This window comes from Heliangelus exortis, chromosome 2 (assembly GCF_036169615.1).
Source record: "Heliangelus exortis chromosome 2, bHelExo1.hap1, whole genome shotgun sequence".
Taxonomy (NCBI): Eukaryota; Metazoa; Chordata; class Aves; order Apodiformes; family Trochilidae; genus Heliangelus; species Heliangelus exortis.
The window spans coordinates 23,194,588-23,214,863 of NC_092423.1; the positions used below are offsets into that span (position 1 = coordinate 23,194,588).

At 37.4% G+C, this 20,276-nt stretch overlaps 1 protein-coding gene across 2 annotated transcripts in view; it reads left to right on the plus strand.

Annotated features, from left to right (window-relative positions):
• CDK14 (cyclin dependent kinase 14) overlaps positions 1 to 20,276 on the plus strand; it is a 306,222-nt gene that overhangs the window by 162,280 nt on the left and 123,666 nt on the right. For both annotated transcript variants that reach the window (XM_071735199.1, XM_071735201.1), the window contains one exon: positions 11,490 to 11,610. In XM_071735199.1, the coding sequence (XP_071591300.1) occupies positions 11,490 to 11,610 (121 nt within the window). The remainder of the gene's footprint in view (positions 1 to 11,489; positions 11,611 to 20,276) is intronic.

The following is a 20,276-nucleotide window of genomic DNA, read 5'->3' on the forward strand; positions in this document are numbered from 1 at the left end:
GACACAGTGCTGGATATATTACTATAATTATAGATGCACAATTCATACTGATGTAAATGAAAATCATGCTTGCAGGTCTACTGCATTGCAATGAGAATTACCCCTGCAGCAATTGGCCTTCATGATAGCCAGAAGAGGTCAGGCAGTGCTTGTCTTAGTAATACTTAACACTTCTCCAGTGATTTACATTTCCACAGAGCTGTACAAATAAATTTTAACACTACATAACTACCCTTATGTCTGTTACAAATAACCACCTTTGCCTGACCTCTTGGTCTTGAAATTTGAAAGACCTAAAGCTACCCATATTAAAACTGGGAGATTAGGAATCAGCAGCTTTTTATCTGGGTCATGTGGGAACATTAACACCTCTTTGCTTGGGGAGGAATTGCTGCTGCATGACTTTCATGTTATGTGGTAGGGAGAATGGCTGGTTAGATCTTCCCCTTGTTGAACATGCCCAAACTTTCTGCCAAGGTCAGGTCAGCTTTTCCCATCTTTAGCTTTTATGTCTTACAATATGTCGGATCATATAGCATTTTTTTTTTTTCTGCTGTCATTGGAAAGTAATTCAGGAGAAATCCAGATGTTCATCTCTTTTATTACCACCCACAACTATGAACATACACATATCCTTCTTATTGCAGCATTGCATGGAGAAGTACACCTTTGTCCTTTAGTTAAGTGAAATATTAGATAAAAAAATGGCTTGATTTCAGTACTAACAAATTTTTACTGTTTTTTTTCAGTTACAGTGCAGGGTTCTGCAATTCTGATGACTTAGTAGGCTTCCATCTGTACATAATGACTAGATTTGGTTATACAGCTCCAATTTTGCCTTCCTGGCAGTTGTATCACAATTTTTCAGTATCACTTTAGGAGAAAGATGCTGTATGAGGAACATTTGCTTTTTTAGCTGCATATTTCTATAATTATGTTGTTAAGGCACAGCATTCATACTCTCCTAATGTAACTTTTTGAAAAATTAAATTGTCTGTTTTCATGTCGTCTTTTTCTGTGACAAAACTGTATTAAGAACTGATTAGGTGGCTCTGCAGGAATACAGATGCCTGATTACTGATGCAAAGTCAAATAGTCATTTAGTCCTAAGGATATTGCAATGTCTCTCACATAAAACTTTACTTCAAAGATTTGTGATTCAGCTAATTTAAGATGACATATACATTAAATGAGCTTTGAGGAGTGATTCAGCTGAACAGGTGAATCTGGGACTCTGCAAATTCCTGTCATAAGATGTTGCTTTATAGTACTTCTTTACAGAAGCAACACCATTTACACAGGTTTTCTGAATAGTTTTACACTTAAAGCAAAGTGAAAACATTTTTTTAATTCAGTGAAATCTTTGTCTCCTGTAGTTATTGTGTTCTTTGTGTTCCAAAATGCTGAAATATTTGAGAAAATTTAGTTTTGGACGAGTGCCAATGCTGTACTGTACTTTCAGGTAATTTTTTTGATTTAAACCAGTACAGTGAGATGTGATTTTAGATGCTGTGGGTGTTATCTAGTATATAATAATGGGATAGTGCATGCAAAACCTACTGCAGTGCTTCAACAGAACAGCAAAGACAGTGGTTTACCTGCTAAGGAAATCAGTAAGCAGTAGAGTATAGCATATTGTAGCACTGACAAAAATCAGCTGAGTATTTGTTGTATCTGCAAATAGTCTGACTTGGGTACTGGAAGCAGCCTGGATTAAACTCCATAATCACCATACCAGGCAGAGAAGCCATGGTTCTAAAGATGAATCTGGATAATGAAATAAATACAGCTGCATCCTGCAGAGTGGAAATGTACACTCAGGTGACACCTTAGCTGGAAAGCAGGCATATCAAACTTAATTGCATTGGCTGTGCTGTAGAGAGGCCAGAAGCTGGTGGCTGGTAGTGTCAGAATTGTTCTGTTTATACATAAGTCAGACCTTGTACTGTAAGAATTCATGGTTTCAATACCCATGTGGTGACAGTTTTTTAAATTCACAAATTCCACCTGCATTACCTGCAGGGTAATGTCAGATGTCAGTGTTGTTTGATTTATAAATAAAATAGTCTTTAGATCTATGCTTTTCAAAAGTACTGTTTGTTTGTAGACATTATTGTTGTTCAAATACTTGCTTCTCCATGTAGCCTGGTTCTTGTTAAACTATCTCAGACCAGTTCCTGGGATCTGATCTGTTTGTAAATAAATTTGAAGGTATTTGAATAGATGTTTAGTAGCTGGCCATGACTTGAGGTATTCTTTTCATTAAAGTTCTCCAGAGATTCTACCTCTAGATGGGAAATGATGGATCAGCAAAATTATAGTATTGCACTGGAATAAATCACTCTTAGAGTAACATCCCAGTGGTCATGCGACTATTGTTGCACTTCATCAGTGCTCAGCACGCCACAGATTAACTGCACTGTGTTCTGGACCCCATTCACAGATGGAGAGGACAACGTGCTCACTGTGGCATCACCTTGTCACTTCCAGTGTTGTATGGTTTTTTGTTAAAAAACAAAATTACCTGAATGTAAACAACTGAGATTAGATGTTTGTATATAAAATTATTGAGAAATCTTGGCTCTTATGCTTCTGTTGGAATGACTGTGAATCACTCCAGTGGCACCAAATTGTGCTTATTTAACAGTTCTTCACCCACCAGATTTAATACAGCATTAAACTAGAAGAATTTAAATGGTACTGCTACTCTATGTATGATGGGCTTGAATCTGGTCTGTGTTCAGTCCTCTGAGCACCCAAACAAAGGGGAAGGCAGTTTGTATACAAGATTTTCTAAAAAAGGCAAGTCTTGCACAGCACAGAGCTGCATATTTATTTCTCTGCCCGTATGTCCTATTTAGCCTGTCTCATGCAATATGTCAAATACCTACTGCATTTTTATCAAGTGATAAGTTAACAAGGTACTGGTTGATAAAGGTTGATTTATTTTTACTTGAACCCCAGATAGAGTAATCAAAAAAGGGCTCTTGCAGCCCTGAGTTTATTTGTATAGATAAGGATTGTTAACTTCATACACAGTAGCTTACAGTAAGTTGTTAACTTCAGTGGTCAGTGCTTGATGGACTATTACATTTCACCATTACATTTCACACATCATCCATAGCTCTCAGTTTGTATCCATACAGCACTTTCCCCCTGGATCACTTTAGTTTTTCTTTTCTAAATCCCTTTTATTTGAAAATCCTAATGGCAGTGAAACATTTTGTCATGGCTTAGCAGTTTGGGTGGACCGCAAACTGAGAAACAGAGTTACTCTCTATTCCCCCCTGCCACAAGAGAAGATAAAAGGGGGAATAAAGACTGGAGATGTGAGGTTGGAAATTAACAACAATTGGATACAGATTTACGAGCACAGGGGAAAGGCAGTAACAGAAGGGATAAAGTAATGAAAAACCAAAAACATATATATATACAACCCCATCTCATTGCCGGCAGGGATGGGTACCTGAGGGCCCCTTGTGGCAGGGCTGACTCAGGACTGGGGTGTCCAGGGCTCTTCCCAGCACCTGGTAGGGATGGATTCTGGAGAGCAGGTGGGGAGCTGGTGGTAAAGGAGCGCAGGGGAACAGCAGCAAAGCCAGCACGAATTAAAAAAAAAAGAGCAGAAGCCTCCATTCTGCCTGACATTTATAGAGTACAGTCAGGAGATGGGAGGGAATAGAGCCCTCCCTCTGCATTCAGCTCCTCTCAAAAGCCCTCCTTTAGTTCATGTTCAAATGACAACACATTTATACCTCAAAACTATAAAAAAGTAGATTTTTAACTTTTTTATCTTTAGCAAGTTTCTTTCTTACATGTCTTAAACATCCCCATATGTTATTTTTTTGTTTTTCTGTTTTTTAATTACTGTTTTCTTCTGAGCTCAAACCATTGTCCAGGGTCGGACTCATTCCTAGCTGGAGTTTACTCTTGTTTTCACAGGGATTATTAAAGTATCCTCAGACACATCACCTCTCATTTTCAGTGAAGTTGTTTTCTGCCTGTTTTTCTTCCTTGCATTCTGCAGCTATTCCCAGTTTAAAACCATCTGTTCAGCCATTGTTAACTCTTTTCTTCAAACCTAATAGTTTCACTGTGGAATGAGTAATTCTGACATTTTCACTGACAGCCTTATTAGCAAAAGGGTGCATCCATGCTGGGACATTGCTAGAAGTAGAGGGCATCATCTTCATAGAGATGTTTTTGTGAGGCAGCAAACTGGGAGTCATTAAGTAAAAATCCAGAATCTGGAAAGCAAGATTTAAATCAGTCAACTGTTAAGGTATTATGGGCACGTATAACACATCAATAATGAATCCAGGTCTTTTCAGTAATGCAGAAGTTACCTTCGATGTGAAATTGCTATCTGTCCTTGGGTTCTGTTAGCTTTTGTCTGTGTCTATGTTTGCACTGTTGGTGCTGATGATTTTTTTGTTTTGTTTTGTTTTTTGTGGGTTTTTTGTTATTTTTCTGCTTCCAGGCTAGCAGAGGCAGTTTGAACTTATTCATGCTGACCCACAATGCAATTGGAATAGGGATATTTTCTTGGGTTTTAAAATAGAATGTATGGTTTTTTCGCATTTCTGTATCACTGTTTGATCAGAACTGAATTTTTAGCATGTCTCTTTCTTCTAATAGACAATGAATGAATTTAGCAGTCATGATACATGGTCAGCATCAGTGGGTTTTTTCAAAATGTGTCAGAAATTTTTTACAATGATTTTAAGGCAGAGGGATAACCAGCTTTATAGCTAGGATAGTTTTCTGTCAAATTAACCAAAAGGATCTTTTAATATACAAACAACAGCTGAGCTCTTTCTCATATCCCAATTTTCTGCTGCTTATAATCCTTTGGGTAGCTCAGGACACAAAGGAAAGAGGTGGTGATGAAAGAGATGATGCTGGAGCTGTTGAAAAAAAGAAAAAAATTTTTCTGGTAGCAGCAAAAGGAGTACTGCATCCCCCATTTCTTTAACTTGTGTTTGTCAACTTGTCACTCAAGTCCCCTTCACAGAGAATAATTATTGTCTGCGGTACTGTAAGTAAATGTCTGAAGACATTCATGAGATAACATTTACAGGGAAAAATAGTATTTTATTAGAACAACTGATACTGCTGGGGAAAAAAAGACAGAATGAGAGAGACAGATGTCTTTTGCTTTCTTTATTGCTCTCTGTCTCCTGGACTGACTCCTGCACTCCAGCTTGGAAGACCAGTCATTGCTCAAGTGTGTTTTGGGAATACTCATTGGGGAACCTATTTATTGCTCTCCCTGATAGTGAGTAACTTTTATAAATGAACAGCATTACCATAGTCTAGTGGCTGTATTGACTCAGACATAGGATGTTGTAGATAATTTATCTTATTTGAAAGGAATTTAACTTGGATTCTTTGGTAAAGCTTCATCTTGGCGACAGAACTACTCAGGTGAATTGCACTTAAAGGCTGCAGGATGCTTTTGATTGCTGGGAAGTGACTTCTGGGTTTGAGTTGACTGCTTCACTAAATCATTGTCAGTGTTTCCACCCATTTTCGTTCTGTTTTGTTGTCATTCAGGTAGTCATTGAATGAATATGCTTGTTGGAAAACAATTAACTAAGTAGATAGGCTAACAGTTAACTTGAAATGGACAGTTCACAATGTACAGTAGAATTCAATAACAATATTGTAATCTTATTTCTTAATCACAGTTATGGTCTATAATCCAATTACCTCAAAATATAGGTAATTGTTAAGATAAACAAAACAAATAAAGCAGGAGGCTAGAACACAACACAACAAAACAAAAAATGAGCAGAATCTGAGTCAAGGAAAGTTGAAAAAACCCCACCTTTTTTGCAGTATGCAGCCCATTTTGATATATCTAAATCAAAATAGCAAACAGGTCAACACATTTAAGAGATAATGGAGAAGGAAAACACATGCATGGTTTGCAAGCCCTTGTTTTTGCAGTTGTGACTGGTTTGCTCATTTGCAGAATCATACTCACTGTGAACAAAGGCTTCCTCATTGTCATATGAATCTGACTAGAGAGGAATCCTGCAGCCAAAGAGATATCAATTATTAATATTTGTGCTCATCTTGCCAAAGGTACATGTATTGAATAGATCTTGAGTCTGGATATAGCTATGGCCTCTTGTAAAATCCAAATACAATTTTAAAATTACAGTGATAAATCAATGCAATATGTTTTGTTAATAACTGATGCTAGGTAAAACCAGATACAATCTCTGAGTCTGAAATAAGAGATGAAGGAGAGAAAATTGTATTTACCAAGGAAGGAAATATGAAGGAAATACCTTTTTTTTTTTTTCTTTTTTTTTTTTTTTCCCCTAAATTCAGAGTAGGAATCAGCAGGAGGTTTTTTATGTTAAAGACATACCTACATAGGCACAGATCATTCATCCTTTACTTTAAATACCCATTGCAGGGTATCCTGAGCTGCTGTTTAATGAATGAGCTAAAAGGAAGTTGTAGTTTGTGTCACTGTACAGGTAGACAGGTAGAAGCTGTTGTGCAAGCCATGTGGTATGGTATGTATCAGAACAGTTTCTTTTTTCAGTTTGGATATCATAGAATGGTTTGGGCTGCAAAGGACCTTAAAGATCACCTAGTTCCAACCCCACTGCACCTTCCACTAGACCAGGTTACTAAAAGCCTCATCCAACCTGGCCTTGAACACTTTCAGGGAGGGGGCATCTACATCTTCCCTGGGCAACCTGTTGCACTGTCCTACCACCCTCATAATGAAGAATTTCTTCCTAATGTCTAGACTAAATCTACCCTTTTCCAGTTTAAAGCCCTTGTCCTTTTGCTACATGCCCCTTCTCAGCTTTCTTGTATTCCCCTTCAGGTACTGGAAGGCTGCTATAAGGTCTCCCCAGAGCCTTCTCTTCTTCAAGCTGAACAACCCCGACTTTCTCAGCCTGTCCTCATAGGAGAGGTGCTTCAGCCCTCTGATGATCTTTGTGGCCCTCCTCTGGATTTGCTCCAGCAGGCCCATGTCCTTTTTGTGTTGGGGTCTCCAGAACTGGACATGGTACTTAGTACAGGAGTGGAGCAGAGGGGAAGAATCACCTGCCTTGACCTGCTGGCCACACTTCTTTTGGTGTGGCCCAGGATATGGTTGGCTTTCTGGGCTGTAAGTGCATGTTGCCAGCTCATGTTGAGCTTCTCATTAACCAACACCCCCAAGTCCTTTTCTTCAGGGCTCTTCTCAATCCATTCTCCACCTAAACTGGTTTTTTTTTGGGATTGCCCTGCCCCAGATGCAGTAACTTATACTTGGCCTTATTGAACTTCATGAGGTTGGCATGGACCCAACACTGTCAGGGTCCCTCTGGTTGGCATCCCTTGCCTCCAGCATGTTGAGCTTACCACAGTTTGGTGTCACCAGCAAACTTGCCGAGTGCACTCAGTTCCACTGTCCATGTCTCTGGCAAAGATGTTAAATAGCTCTGGTCCCAGTACCAATCTTTGAGGAACACCACTCATCACCGATCTCCATTTGGCCATCAAGCCATTGACCACAATTCTTTAAGTGTGACCATCCAGCCAGTTCCTTATCCAATGAGTGGTCCATCCATCAAATCCATATCTTTCCAATTTTGAGACCAGGATGTCATGAGAGACAATGTCAAATACTTTGCACAAGTCCAGGTAGATGTCAGTTACTCTCCCTTTGTCCACCAGTGCTGTGACCCCACTGTAAAAGGCCATTAAATTTGTCAGGCATGATTTGTCCTTGGTGAAGACATGTTGGTTGCCACCAGCTACTTCCTCAGTTTCCATATGCCTTAGCAGAGCTTTCAGGAGGATCTGCTCCATAATCTTTCCAGGTGCAGAGGTGAGCCTGACTGACCTGTACTTCCCTAGGATGAATAATAGCTGTAGAAATAAGTGCCTGGAGAACATTAAACGGTGTCTGTTCTTCCCATAACTACAAGCAGAATCCCCAGTGGGTCTGACATGACCTGACTTTTAATAACTGTGCCATGTGCTTGGCTTTTAGCTTTCAAAATAAGGCTGCAACAGCAGGACATGTGTTGACCTTTTATCTTTTGGAAGACACAGGAGCAGGAGGGGAGTTCACTGCTTGTCAGGAGGTGGTCCCAGACAAAAAAGTGCTCAAGCAGCAGTATGTAAATATTGGGTGCTCACCTGGTGATGTCTCCGTTTACCTTTTGTCTTTTATACACACTAGCCATTAAAGTTTGAAGTTTTGGTGATCCTTCATAAGCTCTGTCTGTTTGAAACGAGATTGTCACTGTTCCTGTAGTGTAACCATGGAAACAGACAGGGAACCCTTAAAGAAAGTGATCGAACATGCTGTGCTAATTAATTCTACCCTTCAGTTTTCTTTCAGCTGAAGGATGTCATTAAATAAATTTTGCATGAGTAAGCATATTTGGATGTGCAAAAGGGTTTAAAATTTTCTTGCAGAAGGATACCTGAAAAAAACTAACAACCTGATAACTGCTACCTGCATCAAAACAAATGCAGTGACTTGTTAGTGTTTCACATATGTATTTTTGATACTATTATTTTTAAACTGCAAATGTAGCTGAAAGATGAGTTTATTTTTTCTTGCTTTAAGTGTGGTGAAAGACATTTGCATCTATTTTGAGTTTTAAAGTGAAAGTGTTCAAAAATGCAGATCCCTTCTTTATAGAAACTGTAATTCAGAAATACCAAAATTTGCTCCTTGCCTAAGAGAAAGCAGCTCCTCTGAGGCATTATCCTAATCCAAGTCCTTTCAGTCCTGCACCAGAGGAGTGATTTGACTGAGCTTAAGGACTGTGCCAAATTCTCCTCTGCCAAACTTCAGTCTTCTTTGTGAGTGTTTCCCTTGGTTGTTCACTCCTGCTTTCCATTTGGCTATTTAATTTCCAAAGTTCTGTATGTGACCCAACTGGGCAATTGACCACAACTTAAAACATATGGTCTGTACCCTTAAACCTCCTAAACCCAGTAACGCTGTCTGATGCCAATATACGTTTTCAACTTGCTCTTACAAATTAAGGTTTTGTTTATAAGTTTCTCCATCCCAGTGGTGCTCCTCTTATAACTGAGAAACCAGATGTAGCAGCTCTCCTCAAGGGAGGCTTCCATGGTGTTATTGGAGTGAAAAATAGATCGAAGAAGAACTTTTAGTTGTCCAAAAGGCAGGGATTAGCCAAAAAGGGCCACATTTTGAAAACTGGATGGATTTTGGTTAACCTGGAAGAGATTAATTGTGGTAATTAGAGATAAAGAAGCAGCAGGCTGTGGAAACAGGATAAACATCAGTCCCAGTGGGATGTGAGAACAGGTTCTATGTTGAAGGGTTGGACAGCAGGTGGAAAGGAATACGTGGGCTGGCTATAGCATTTGCAAAGCTCCATCCTGGTCAGTAAAGGGGCAGAAACTGGTAGATACTGTATGTTTTGTAGTATGATTTCTTGTGTGGCAAGTTGAGTCCCATTCCTCCATACCTGGGAGACTTCCTGAGTGTGTTTATCTTTGTGTCTTGGAGACAGAGTTCATTTTTCACCCAACTTGAAAGTTTTTTGACACTTTTCCCCCAATATCACTGGCTTTTAAAAAATGCCCTTCCCTGCCTGACTATGCCCTTTAGCAAAGCTAGGCAGAACATTAGGGATTAAATCATTGGCATCCAAATTCACTCCTCATTAGGCAGGACTAAAGAGAAGCCCAGAGAAGCAAAGAAGGATGGGGGATTCACCATCTAGGCTTCTCAAGTCTTTTCATAATTTTTATTTAGCTTAAGACTAATAGTTCCATATCCACAAATTCAGGAATGACTGTTTCAGTTTAGTCACATGGGATATAGGTGGTCAGAAGCTCAAACTCATTAATGTTTCTCTGGGCTAGGAAAAAGAAAATGCATCAATTAGAGCATTTTGTGGTTTCTGATCTCCTAGAAGTAAAATATTAATCTGTAGGCTGAGGCAGAGTGTGTGATGTGACCTCTCCTCTGGCCTCTGTGGGGCTGCACTGCATCGGCCAGCCCTGAGTTGTCCGTATGAGCCAAGTTATTTGTCAAGATGAGAGTCAGGTGCACAAAGGAAAAAGAGATGGAAGTCTGAATATTAAAACTAAAAATGGTAATTCATATTTGAAATGTGATTTTTTTTTTAGAAGGAATTCTGGCATACAAGTCAAATTTTTCCCCTACACTGGTCTAATTGCTATAATCAGCTGATAATGCAATCTACTGGCAAGATTTGCCATAATTACTATGGAGATGGATTCACTGAGATTAACTGTTCTTAAGTTGATTCTCTGGTGTAGTAAGAATAAAGGTGCAAAGGATTTTTATCTGCACACTTATGTGAATTCTCATGCTGAACATTTCTTTCTGTATGTATGACTTTGTGTTTTGGTTTCTGTGAGCTGTAAGACATGAGCTTCTCTATTAGTTATTTAATTTATTTTGTGAAAGGGAAATTGATAGTTCTTTGTTTAGAAAGACACATAAAACACCCCAGTGGCATATTCTCCTCCTTTTCATTACTTTTGCATGTCCATTTTTCCCAGTGAGGGAGTGGATGGTCTCAAGGCAGGAAGTAGGAGCATATTATTTGGAAAATGTGTGTGTAGGCATGTGATACAAACAGTCATGATAGCCCTGAAAATCTTTTTTCCTTTTCCTTTTCTTGTAAGAGAGAGGCTTCTGTAGGAGAAGTGTTAGAAAGCTATGTTCTTCAGTACTGTTTTTAGCACAGGAGAGCACCTTCTAAAATCTTTCCAATTTCACATGGGCTAGATTGGGGTTGTGTAGTAATGTGAAATACTTTAAATGACTGACAGGCTTAAAAACAATATTATAAATAATATATCTTTAGTAGGTCACAGATTGAATAAAAATGATTTCTGCTTCTTGGATTGGTACACTGCCAATATAAAATTGTTGAAAGAAAAGAATTTTGCATGTACTGTTTTCTGGTGTATTGCTGTAATGTTAATACTTATTTGCATGTTATTGTGTAAGTGTGCCTACTGCTTTCAAATATGAACTTGAAGAAGCAGGATGGGGTTTGCAGTGTAAACTGTGGAAGATCTCCTTAGGCTTCCCTAAGAAAACAAATTTAATTTGTGGCACTATTTGTCTGGGAGTTTCCTTTACATTTCCTCTTTCTAAATAACACTGAAATGAAAGCATATCCCTGCCTAAGGACACACAGTTAATAGCAGAGGAAATCTTTGTCTATTTGTCTTTCATTTAGGTGTGCCACAATGTATCTTTGCATCTTTCCTGGGACTATGGTTGTCATTATGAATCCTGTATTTTCTTATTCCTTTGTAATATTCACAGCTCTGTTAAGCCAGGTGCTAAGTGATAGATGCTACCACATTATTTTAATTAAGTAACTTATTCCAATATTAAAACAAAAAAACACTTGCAACTTCCTCATGTTGCATGATATATGGTCATATAGCAGACTGTTTCTTTGTTGTGTTGGTATTAATTTTTTTGTATTTCACAGGTCTTGCAAGAGCTAAATCAGTTCCCAGCCATACATATTCCAATGAAGTGGTAACCCTATGGTACAGGCCTCCAGATGTCCTTCTGGGATCAACAGAATATTCCACTTGCCTTGACATGTGGTAAGTATAGCATCTCTACACAAGACTATATGGTCTTTAGCTCTGATTTTTAGATGTGTAAAACAAATATGTACAGAGCTCAGTGGTACAGGTTTAAAAACCTATGTGTAAATGTATGGTTCACTTGGTATCTCCACAAAGGAGCACTCTCCTGCACCCCACTGGCTGGCAGCTGGTACCTGCTGCTGATGTGTTGCTATGTGTTGCTAGAAGAGACCGAGTTGCTTTTGCTTGATACTTGTAGGCTTAAATTGGTACTTTGATATGATGTGATATGATACTTGCTTTTGAGAAGATAGACTTTCACCATGCCCAGCTGTAGCAAGGGTAAACCCCGGAATTCTGGCTGTGATGATACAGCCTCAGTTCTTTATCTGTTGTGTTTATTAGCAGTGAATCAGTGTGGGATTTGTCACTGAACAGTTTTCTTTCAAACCTACAGGTTCTACTTAGACTTGCAGGTTTGAAAGGGCAGTTTCATGTGCACAATAAAAACCACCTTGCTCCTTTCTGATAACACCTTTTAGTCCTATGTTTAACAAAGAGTGTGTTTGGGTTTTTTGACTGTTAGAAACCAAGTCAGAGATTCTTAGTTAATTTTGTAGATTTTGAGATCCCACAATCTCTGTAGTCTGTACAAATCCTGTAATTAGTAAGAGCTTCAACCGTGTTACTAGAAGCAATGTGTGTTGATTTAGGAAACAGAAATGTGGAAAACATGTTTTTCCTTACTCATGGAAGAGACTCATGCTCTGGATGTGTATTTCACTTTTTAAATCTATGCAACTTGTTTTATTTGAGGAAAAAAAAAACTGCTGAGGAAGTTTCAGAAAAATAAATATATCTTTTTTTTTTTTTTTTTTTTTTTTTTTTTGTAGTTTGCTGAAGTATCTTAATACAGGCAACCTAAACTTAGAATTATGGTTATGTTAAAATCTAGAGGTGACTGTAAGATAAGGTTAAAATGACCTTATGTTTTCATATGCTGGGTGAATAATATTTGTCAAGGTAATCTTAAAGAAAAATACTGAAACTGATGACCTAGCAGAATTTTTTTTTCTGAGGAAGGAAACCAAGCATGACTGAGTTGTGTTTAGTCCTGTAGCAGAGATCAGAGAATGTGGGATGAAAAGCTACATTTTCCTGAAAATATGATCTATTTTTTCCCTGTGGCAGTGTTAAGTCTTGACTCCTGGGGATGGATATAGACACTGCAGGCTTCTTTCATTTGTAGGGGTTGTGAGGTATGAATATCTAATATTGAAGAGTCTGTTTAACATAACAAGGCCTTTGGCTTCTGTATTTCTTTCATCTGAAATGGCAGGTGAATGAAGAGGCAGGGGAAAAGGGAGGGTGAACAAATGTGAATATTGTGATACTGCAACTGTATCAGAGAGACAAAGGTCCCATCTGCAGTATCATGTCTGCTTTTCTTCAAACCATTCTCCACCTCACAGATATAATTTCTTTCTGCAATTTAGCTTGTCATCTATCCTAAAACTGTCCTGTTTTCCCAAAGATGAGGTTCAACCTGATGTCTTCACAAACTGTATGCAATCTCTGCATCCCAGCTGCTTCTGATGTTTTGCAGTCACCTCTTTTCCCAGATACACCTCTGATATTCAGGGAGTTCACCCTCCTTGGGACAAGGCAGGCAACTTTATTAGAGGGTGGCAATAGTTGGGAGACCAAAAGAGTTTTTTCTGCTCACAGTGCATGGGTTCAGTCCTTTAGAGTCCAACATTTCTGTATATGTGCATACATATGTGTCTTAATTTGTGAAGTACAGAAAAAAATTATTTGCAAACAGGTAAATGAAGTTTTTTAATGCTTTAGTAAAGGAATTTGCTCAAGAAATTACCTAAAATGCATTTTTAGTCAGAAGAGACATTGGACATTTTTATTTTTTTTAACATTTACCAATTTAAAAAAATACTGTACTTCAAATTAAGATATTTTTTTTAACTGAACAAAAGATTTTAAAACATTTTTGATTCTCATTGAAGCTTCTTTCACAAAGAAAAACAGTTCACTCAAAAGCTCCTAAAACCAACTATTATAATGTTCCTCCCAATAGTGATTTAGTAAAAGCCAATGGAAAGTGTAGTCAAACTATACGGTGTTACTGAGATAGAGATAAAATTAAGGAATGAAGCTAATAGAAGCATTTTAAATCTAGTATAATTGCAGACTGACTATTTTCTTCATAATCAGATGTTTGTATTCAAATTAAATGAACAGTGGGAAAGACCAGGGAAGGACTCAAAATGCCACTTCAGCCATCCAGGTCTTGTTTTTGGCAGGACATTTATAACGATGCAAGAGTATTGAGAAGGAACACAATAATTATATCTTCCATTATAACAATAAATGATGTCTTCTTGTACAAAGCATTTCATATAGGTCTAAAAAAAGATCTGGTTGCTCAAGGATAGAGGTGGTGAGTTTTGTTTCAAATTAATATGACATCAGACTGCTCTTGTACTGAATTTATAGCACTTACAATTTTTTTGCTTCTCTGTACAGGCTGGAGAACAATGAAAAGCTTAAAAAAAACCCCTAGTAATATACTTTCACATGGCAGGAATTTATGTAGAGGCTCAGCTACTGCCCCATCAGAAATCAGATTTAGAGCAAATAAATATGATATGCGACAGAAGAGGTTTAGGTTTTTATTTCTCTGCTTTGCTGGGTTGTCTGAGACAGTGCTTCCAGTTTGATTGTGAGAAGTGTAGTTACATGTTAAGGTCACTTATGCTTATTTGGCACATCTAGCAGTGAGCTCTGCTGGAGCACGGGCTGGCTTGGGGCTTTGTTTATACAAGGGTTGTACATAGCTGGGACATAATTACATTAGAACCACTTAGTGACTTCCCAGAGTGGGAGGAAGGGAGATGTGCAGGAACCCACCTTCCATCATATTCCAAGGTAATTTGGTAATTTGTTATCAAAAGTGTGTTTGTAGCATTAGCATTTTTATGCAATTACTGGCATTATGTCCTTATGGCATATAGTGTGTGCTCTCGTGTCCGTATTGATGATCTACATGATGACAAAACTAGGCAGCCACTTCACTGAATATTTAAATAATGTTGAGGTAGAAAGCACAGCTGTTTCTCCCATTTAGAGGGGGGAAAAAAAAAAGACAGAGGGCCTTTGCTCTAGCCATGATAAATGACATTTCATGCTGGTTCCCAAGGAATGGAAAGTGAGTCTCCTACTGAGTAGAAGACCAGCTGCATGAAAAGAGAGTCCAAATATTAACCACTGGACAGTGGCTGGGAAGCAGGTGGCAGAGGCTGCGGGCTATTTTTACACTTCATTTGTCGGTGTAGGGCATTAGAATAGTAACTAAAAGCTAATGATCCACACGCAGTTTTTACATTCTCCTGCATTCTTTTTTTAAATAGCCACTGGCAATAAAATAATATTAATGAAGACATACATGCATTAGTGGTGTCAGACTGGTGATGGAAATAAATGCAGTGGGTTTTGTGATTTACTGCTGACAGCATTTGGTACAGCAGTATTGTATGAATCTATTATGCTACCCAAGACTGCATCAAAGAGTTGTGATAACCTTTGATATACCATTTTTTTTTTCCCCCCTCTTGATGAGGACTTACTAGTTGCTAGGAAAATGGCTTTGCATTGCCTCTGGTGCAACTTGTCCTAATCCTTGAATTTTACAGTCCTTTGAAAGTCAATGCAAGGAAAATAAGCTTCAATACATAAAGGGTTTATGAATTACTAAAACCCATGTATAAGTGATGCAGAAACATAGGGGAAAAAATCCCCAAATGAACCTATTATATTTGTTCCTTACAGGAAAGATATAGTATTAGTAAATGAAGCAATTTAAACAGGTTATTAAACCCTTTTTGATTCTGGTAATGCATGTACTGCTACATCTGGGTTGCTTACATCAGGAAGTCACTAGGGATATTTTGTTTTGAAGTGCAGCTGGGTTTAAACTGTGTTTGCTAACAGCTGGCAATTTTTTGCATATCCTACTGCTATGCTTTTAAAAAATAAATTCTTATTAACAGTCCAGGTAACCAAAGAAGTTATGGGCCATGTTATATTTTTAATTCAATTTTATTAACTAACATCAGCTATGTTTAGTGCTGTGGAGGAAATCACTTAAAACTAGGCCAGTCAAATATTATGGAATTACATATTAAATAACTGTAATTTAACTTTGTAGAATCTGGACTGATGTGCATTATTTCAATTGTGTTCTTAATTTAAGGAAAGCTCCTCATACAGAGATTTTCTGTCTATCCTATTGTTAGAGAAATAAGGAGTATTTTTCAGAAACACACCACTTTTCACACACAGCCTGCTCTGATTGCATATTTGCACTGTAATTCCATGCATGCTTTCATGAATATTTGACCATTGAAGACCTATGACAGCAATTAAGATATTTATTAAATAAAAATGGATCTTGTTTTAGACACAGGTGCACCAAATTATTTTTTTACACAGGGGACATTACAAAGGCATCTTTATCCTGTATCTGCTGTAAATAATTTGCAGTGAAAGAAATACGAGAGCAGGAGTCCCAGTACACCCTGAAGAAATACTGCTTGGGGCCCAAAAGAGAAAACAGCTTAGGATAAATTAGTTCTTTTGCTCGATATTTTTTATGATTATGACTTTGTCTCCAAAGAAATGCTAATATGTAGGATTAGGATATTAAGATGAGAGTATTGCAATAACTGTGATAGTATACTTAATTAAACTTCTGTCATTGGCAGTAAGTTCTTCAAAAGTTTTATCTGCTGAATTAGATTTTCACTGGAACATTCTCATAGGGTCATATTTATAGAAACCATCTTGGTCTGTTGTTAATGAAAGGACAATGCAGTTCCTGTCTAAAAACTACTTTTATCCATTTTGAATATCAGATTTACCATCACTTTTTCCACTACTAGGAATATATTTCCTGTGTTAGGAAAGTACCTTACAGAGGTATAGGGATCCAGAAAAGAAAACCAGAGAAGGACATCTTCAATGGGAAGAGAACTCATGGCAAAATATTGTTCAAGACTGAAGATTATTTTCTTGAGCCTTTTTGCACTCTGCTTTTACAGAAAAGTGAGTCAAAAAGGGATCATATACATTTAAATCCCTCATTAATATAATATTTCTTAATGTAGAAACTGAGTATTGCTACAAAGGGTTGAGTCACAAAACAAATTTCTGGTGCTTTTATTTCTAAGTAGTTCAATGACATGGGCAAGAACATGATCACTGTATTCACTTGTAACTACAATTGCTTCAAGACTGACTTTAAAGAAATACTTCAAATTGTCATACTTTCAAGTAAGTTACTTTTCATTTATTGCATCTGCTTTCTACAGAAATTCTAATGTTGTTCTTTGTCATCATTGAAGGGAAATTTTTCTTCACTGGTTACTTCTCATGCAAGAACTGTAATCTGTTTGCTTATTGCCCCTATTTTTTAATCAGTGTGCATCTCCCATTATGTGTTACTTTTCACATCTAAAAGTGAAAGTGCTCATGAAAGACAAATTCCAACCAAGTTCACCATCTGCAGGTATTCTGGTACTGAGCCACTTTGGAATTAAATCAGATTTTGGTTGATTAAGGAGACAAAAGCCTCCTGCTTTTCGTTCCTTTCCCCCAAAACTTGTTTACATAGTTATGTTTATAAGGAGGATCATATGGCAACGTGACTTTTTTTTTTCTGAATAAATCATACAAGATAAAATCTCTGTGCCTTTTGAACACATTGCGTGTTAGTGGATTTTATGGAAAAGGTTCCAGCATTACCTTTTGGTGACAAATCCATTAAAAAACCAAGTAGCTGTTTTTTTAGGGGGGGGGTGGGAGGTGGTTTTGTTTTGTTTAAATTCTGATATATTTCACAGTACACAGTGCATGTGTACTTGAATGAAAACTTGAATGAAAATTCTACTGTTCCTTTGAATGTCAGAAATCTCTTCAGGAGGATTGCTGGAAGCAATTACTTTCACAAAAACCTTCCCCCTCTGAAGCCAAATCCTGCATGCTGAAATCAGGCTTCATAACCAGATAAAAACCTTGTGTGAAGATCCAGCACAGATCTTCACTGTAAAGGCTATGTTGAATGCTATCTTATCACCTGGACTGAGCCTGCTAGAAAGCAGATCTGTTCAGGGTATAAAGTTCAACAGTTTAAACCATATATACTAACCATAAAGGCTTTTTGTAATCTTGATTTAAGTATAAACCAAAGCTTGGTTTGGAAACAGCTGCTCATTTCAGAGTATGACTGTACAGTCTTTTATGGTTTCATCAAGAAATATTGGAATATTAACTGAAAGAAACAACCCTAATAATCTCTCATAGATTATGCCTCATCCAAGCTTTTGAATTGTGTTTTTTTGGTTTTTTTTGATGGTCATCAGGTACAGATATACTGGAGATTCTTCTTGTTGCAATAAGGATCTCTGTTAGACAGAGACAGGAATGTGAATTCTTCAATGGAAAATATAATTCCAACCTACATGTAAGCAAGTTAGTTTTAAGGGAATAACCTCTCGAATCCTAGAAGCTGTGCAGAAAAAAACCCCAAAGTTTCCTGGGGCTTTCAACTTCATTTTTACTGGTTCACTTACTATGTCAATTCAAATGCAAGAGTAACTTATTTAGCTGTGCTATTAACTCTTAGTCCAAATAAGATGGTGACAGCCAGAGTCCCAGGAAATTAAGCAGGACAATAGAGGAGCAATATTAGATGGTATGGGCACATATGGTCTCATCAATATATCAATAGGTTTAGTCACACTTTTTGACATCAGAGTCTAAGCCACCCATTTCAACATTAAATGGCTGTCACTTTTATTTTGCAAGGCTATCCTATGCCATTCCATTGGAAAGATCTCCAAACAAAATTGCAGCATTTGTCTTATTTATTCAAAATCAAAAGTCCTATAAAGAGAGAAGGAAAATATGAATACAGGAGGCTGAAATATGTTAGGCTAATATTCTTTTGTCACCAATTATTTCTGAAGTGCTTCCTGAGAATGGCATTATATGCTCAGTGTGCACAAAGTATACATAAATAACATACCCCTGGAGATGCATGCACATTAAAGCCAAGTTAATTGGCTGTATTTCTTGTTTCAAGAAACAATCTTTGAGTCATAGAAACTAGAGACAGGAGTGATCTGTGAGATCATCTTACCCACCCTACTATTAATGCAACTCTACTCCCTGAAGAATATTCTTTAGGTGTTCCAGCTTGTCAAGTTTTACACAACTGTAACTGTGGAGCTTCAAGTCCATTGTGACACTGGGCTGTAGCACAACTGTTAAGTGTATTTCTCTAACACTCACCCTAACATTTTTATTTCCTAAAGGCATTCTGCTATTTCTAGTTACACTATCTTGGATGAACCTACTTTTCTGGGAATCATTAAAAGCCCAATTTTTGCATACTTTTAAATGCAGAGTCATCATGATTTCCCTGTCCCATGTGTTTTCTTGTAGCCAAAAATTACACAATTCTCTATTTTTCCTTACAAACCAGTTCTTCTGGGAAGAAAATAATTTTCACTTTGCTCAAAAATCTCTCTAACCTGCTTAACAGTTTGTGAGATCTACAAAAACAGACTAAATTTTAAGGCATTGTAGAAACCTTCATTTCTTTTTGTGGTCAATGTCTGTGCACTTCTGGTTTGTGATTCAGAGATCCTGTTTCGTACTGAGTTTTGACTTACTGTGAACCTAAAATTCACTGATGAAGTAAAAACATCTAAAACCATGGCTTTTTGAGTGTTTCCCATCAGTTCAATGTCATACTTTTATTATTACTACTGTTAATATTTCTACTAATTATAATGATAATAATTTTTATTTATAGTAGTAATTTATTCTACTCTTTCTATGGACAGATTCTTAAATCTGCTAAACACCATAAGCTTTGAAACCAAGCATAAGCTTAGTTTTCAAGTGGGCCAAAGGGAACAGCAGCCTTCCAGCTCAGGCTCTGATTTGGTTTTTGTATTGGTTATTTAACTCCAGTACTCTCTGGCTCTTTCACTCTCTACATTTCAGCTTGTGACTAAATGGAGTACTAGGTTATGCAAGAGTCCAAGTCACATAATAGGATTCTTCTTTCCAAGGAGGAGATTTTTCTTTACTATGTTTTTTGCAGTTCCTGATTTCTGGCTCATGCTTGTGTCAGACCTGCTAAAAATGTAAAATTTTGTAAATCGATTATGTGAAAAATGTAAAATTTGGCAAAAGCTTCTTTTTGCTTTCACAGCATCTCTGTCCAAATGGCTAGCTGGAGTTTCTCTGCAGATAGCAGTACATGCCTTCAAATCAAATGCTTGTTTTCTGGTTGCAAGGAGAGAAGTCTAATCTTTTTTTCTGTAGCCTATATTCAGTTGTTTTATTTCTCATCTTGGATAAATTGCTTCTGACTTAAGTCTGGAATTTTTTCTTCCTTGAGATCCTGATACCATTTGTATGGATTTGACTAAGATGTATTGTGCCCATCTGTGCTTAATGAAGCACTAACCAGACTAAATGATGAATGGCAGTTTAATCAATTCAGTTCATTTGGTAACCAGCAGAAGCATATGGAACATAAATTTTAACCTCTCTTTTATAAACACCTGAATTATTCTAAAATTTGACCAGAACTG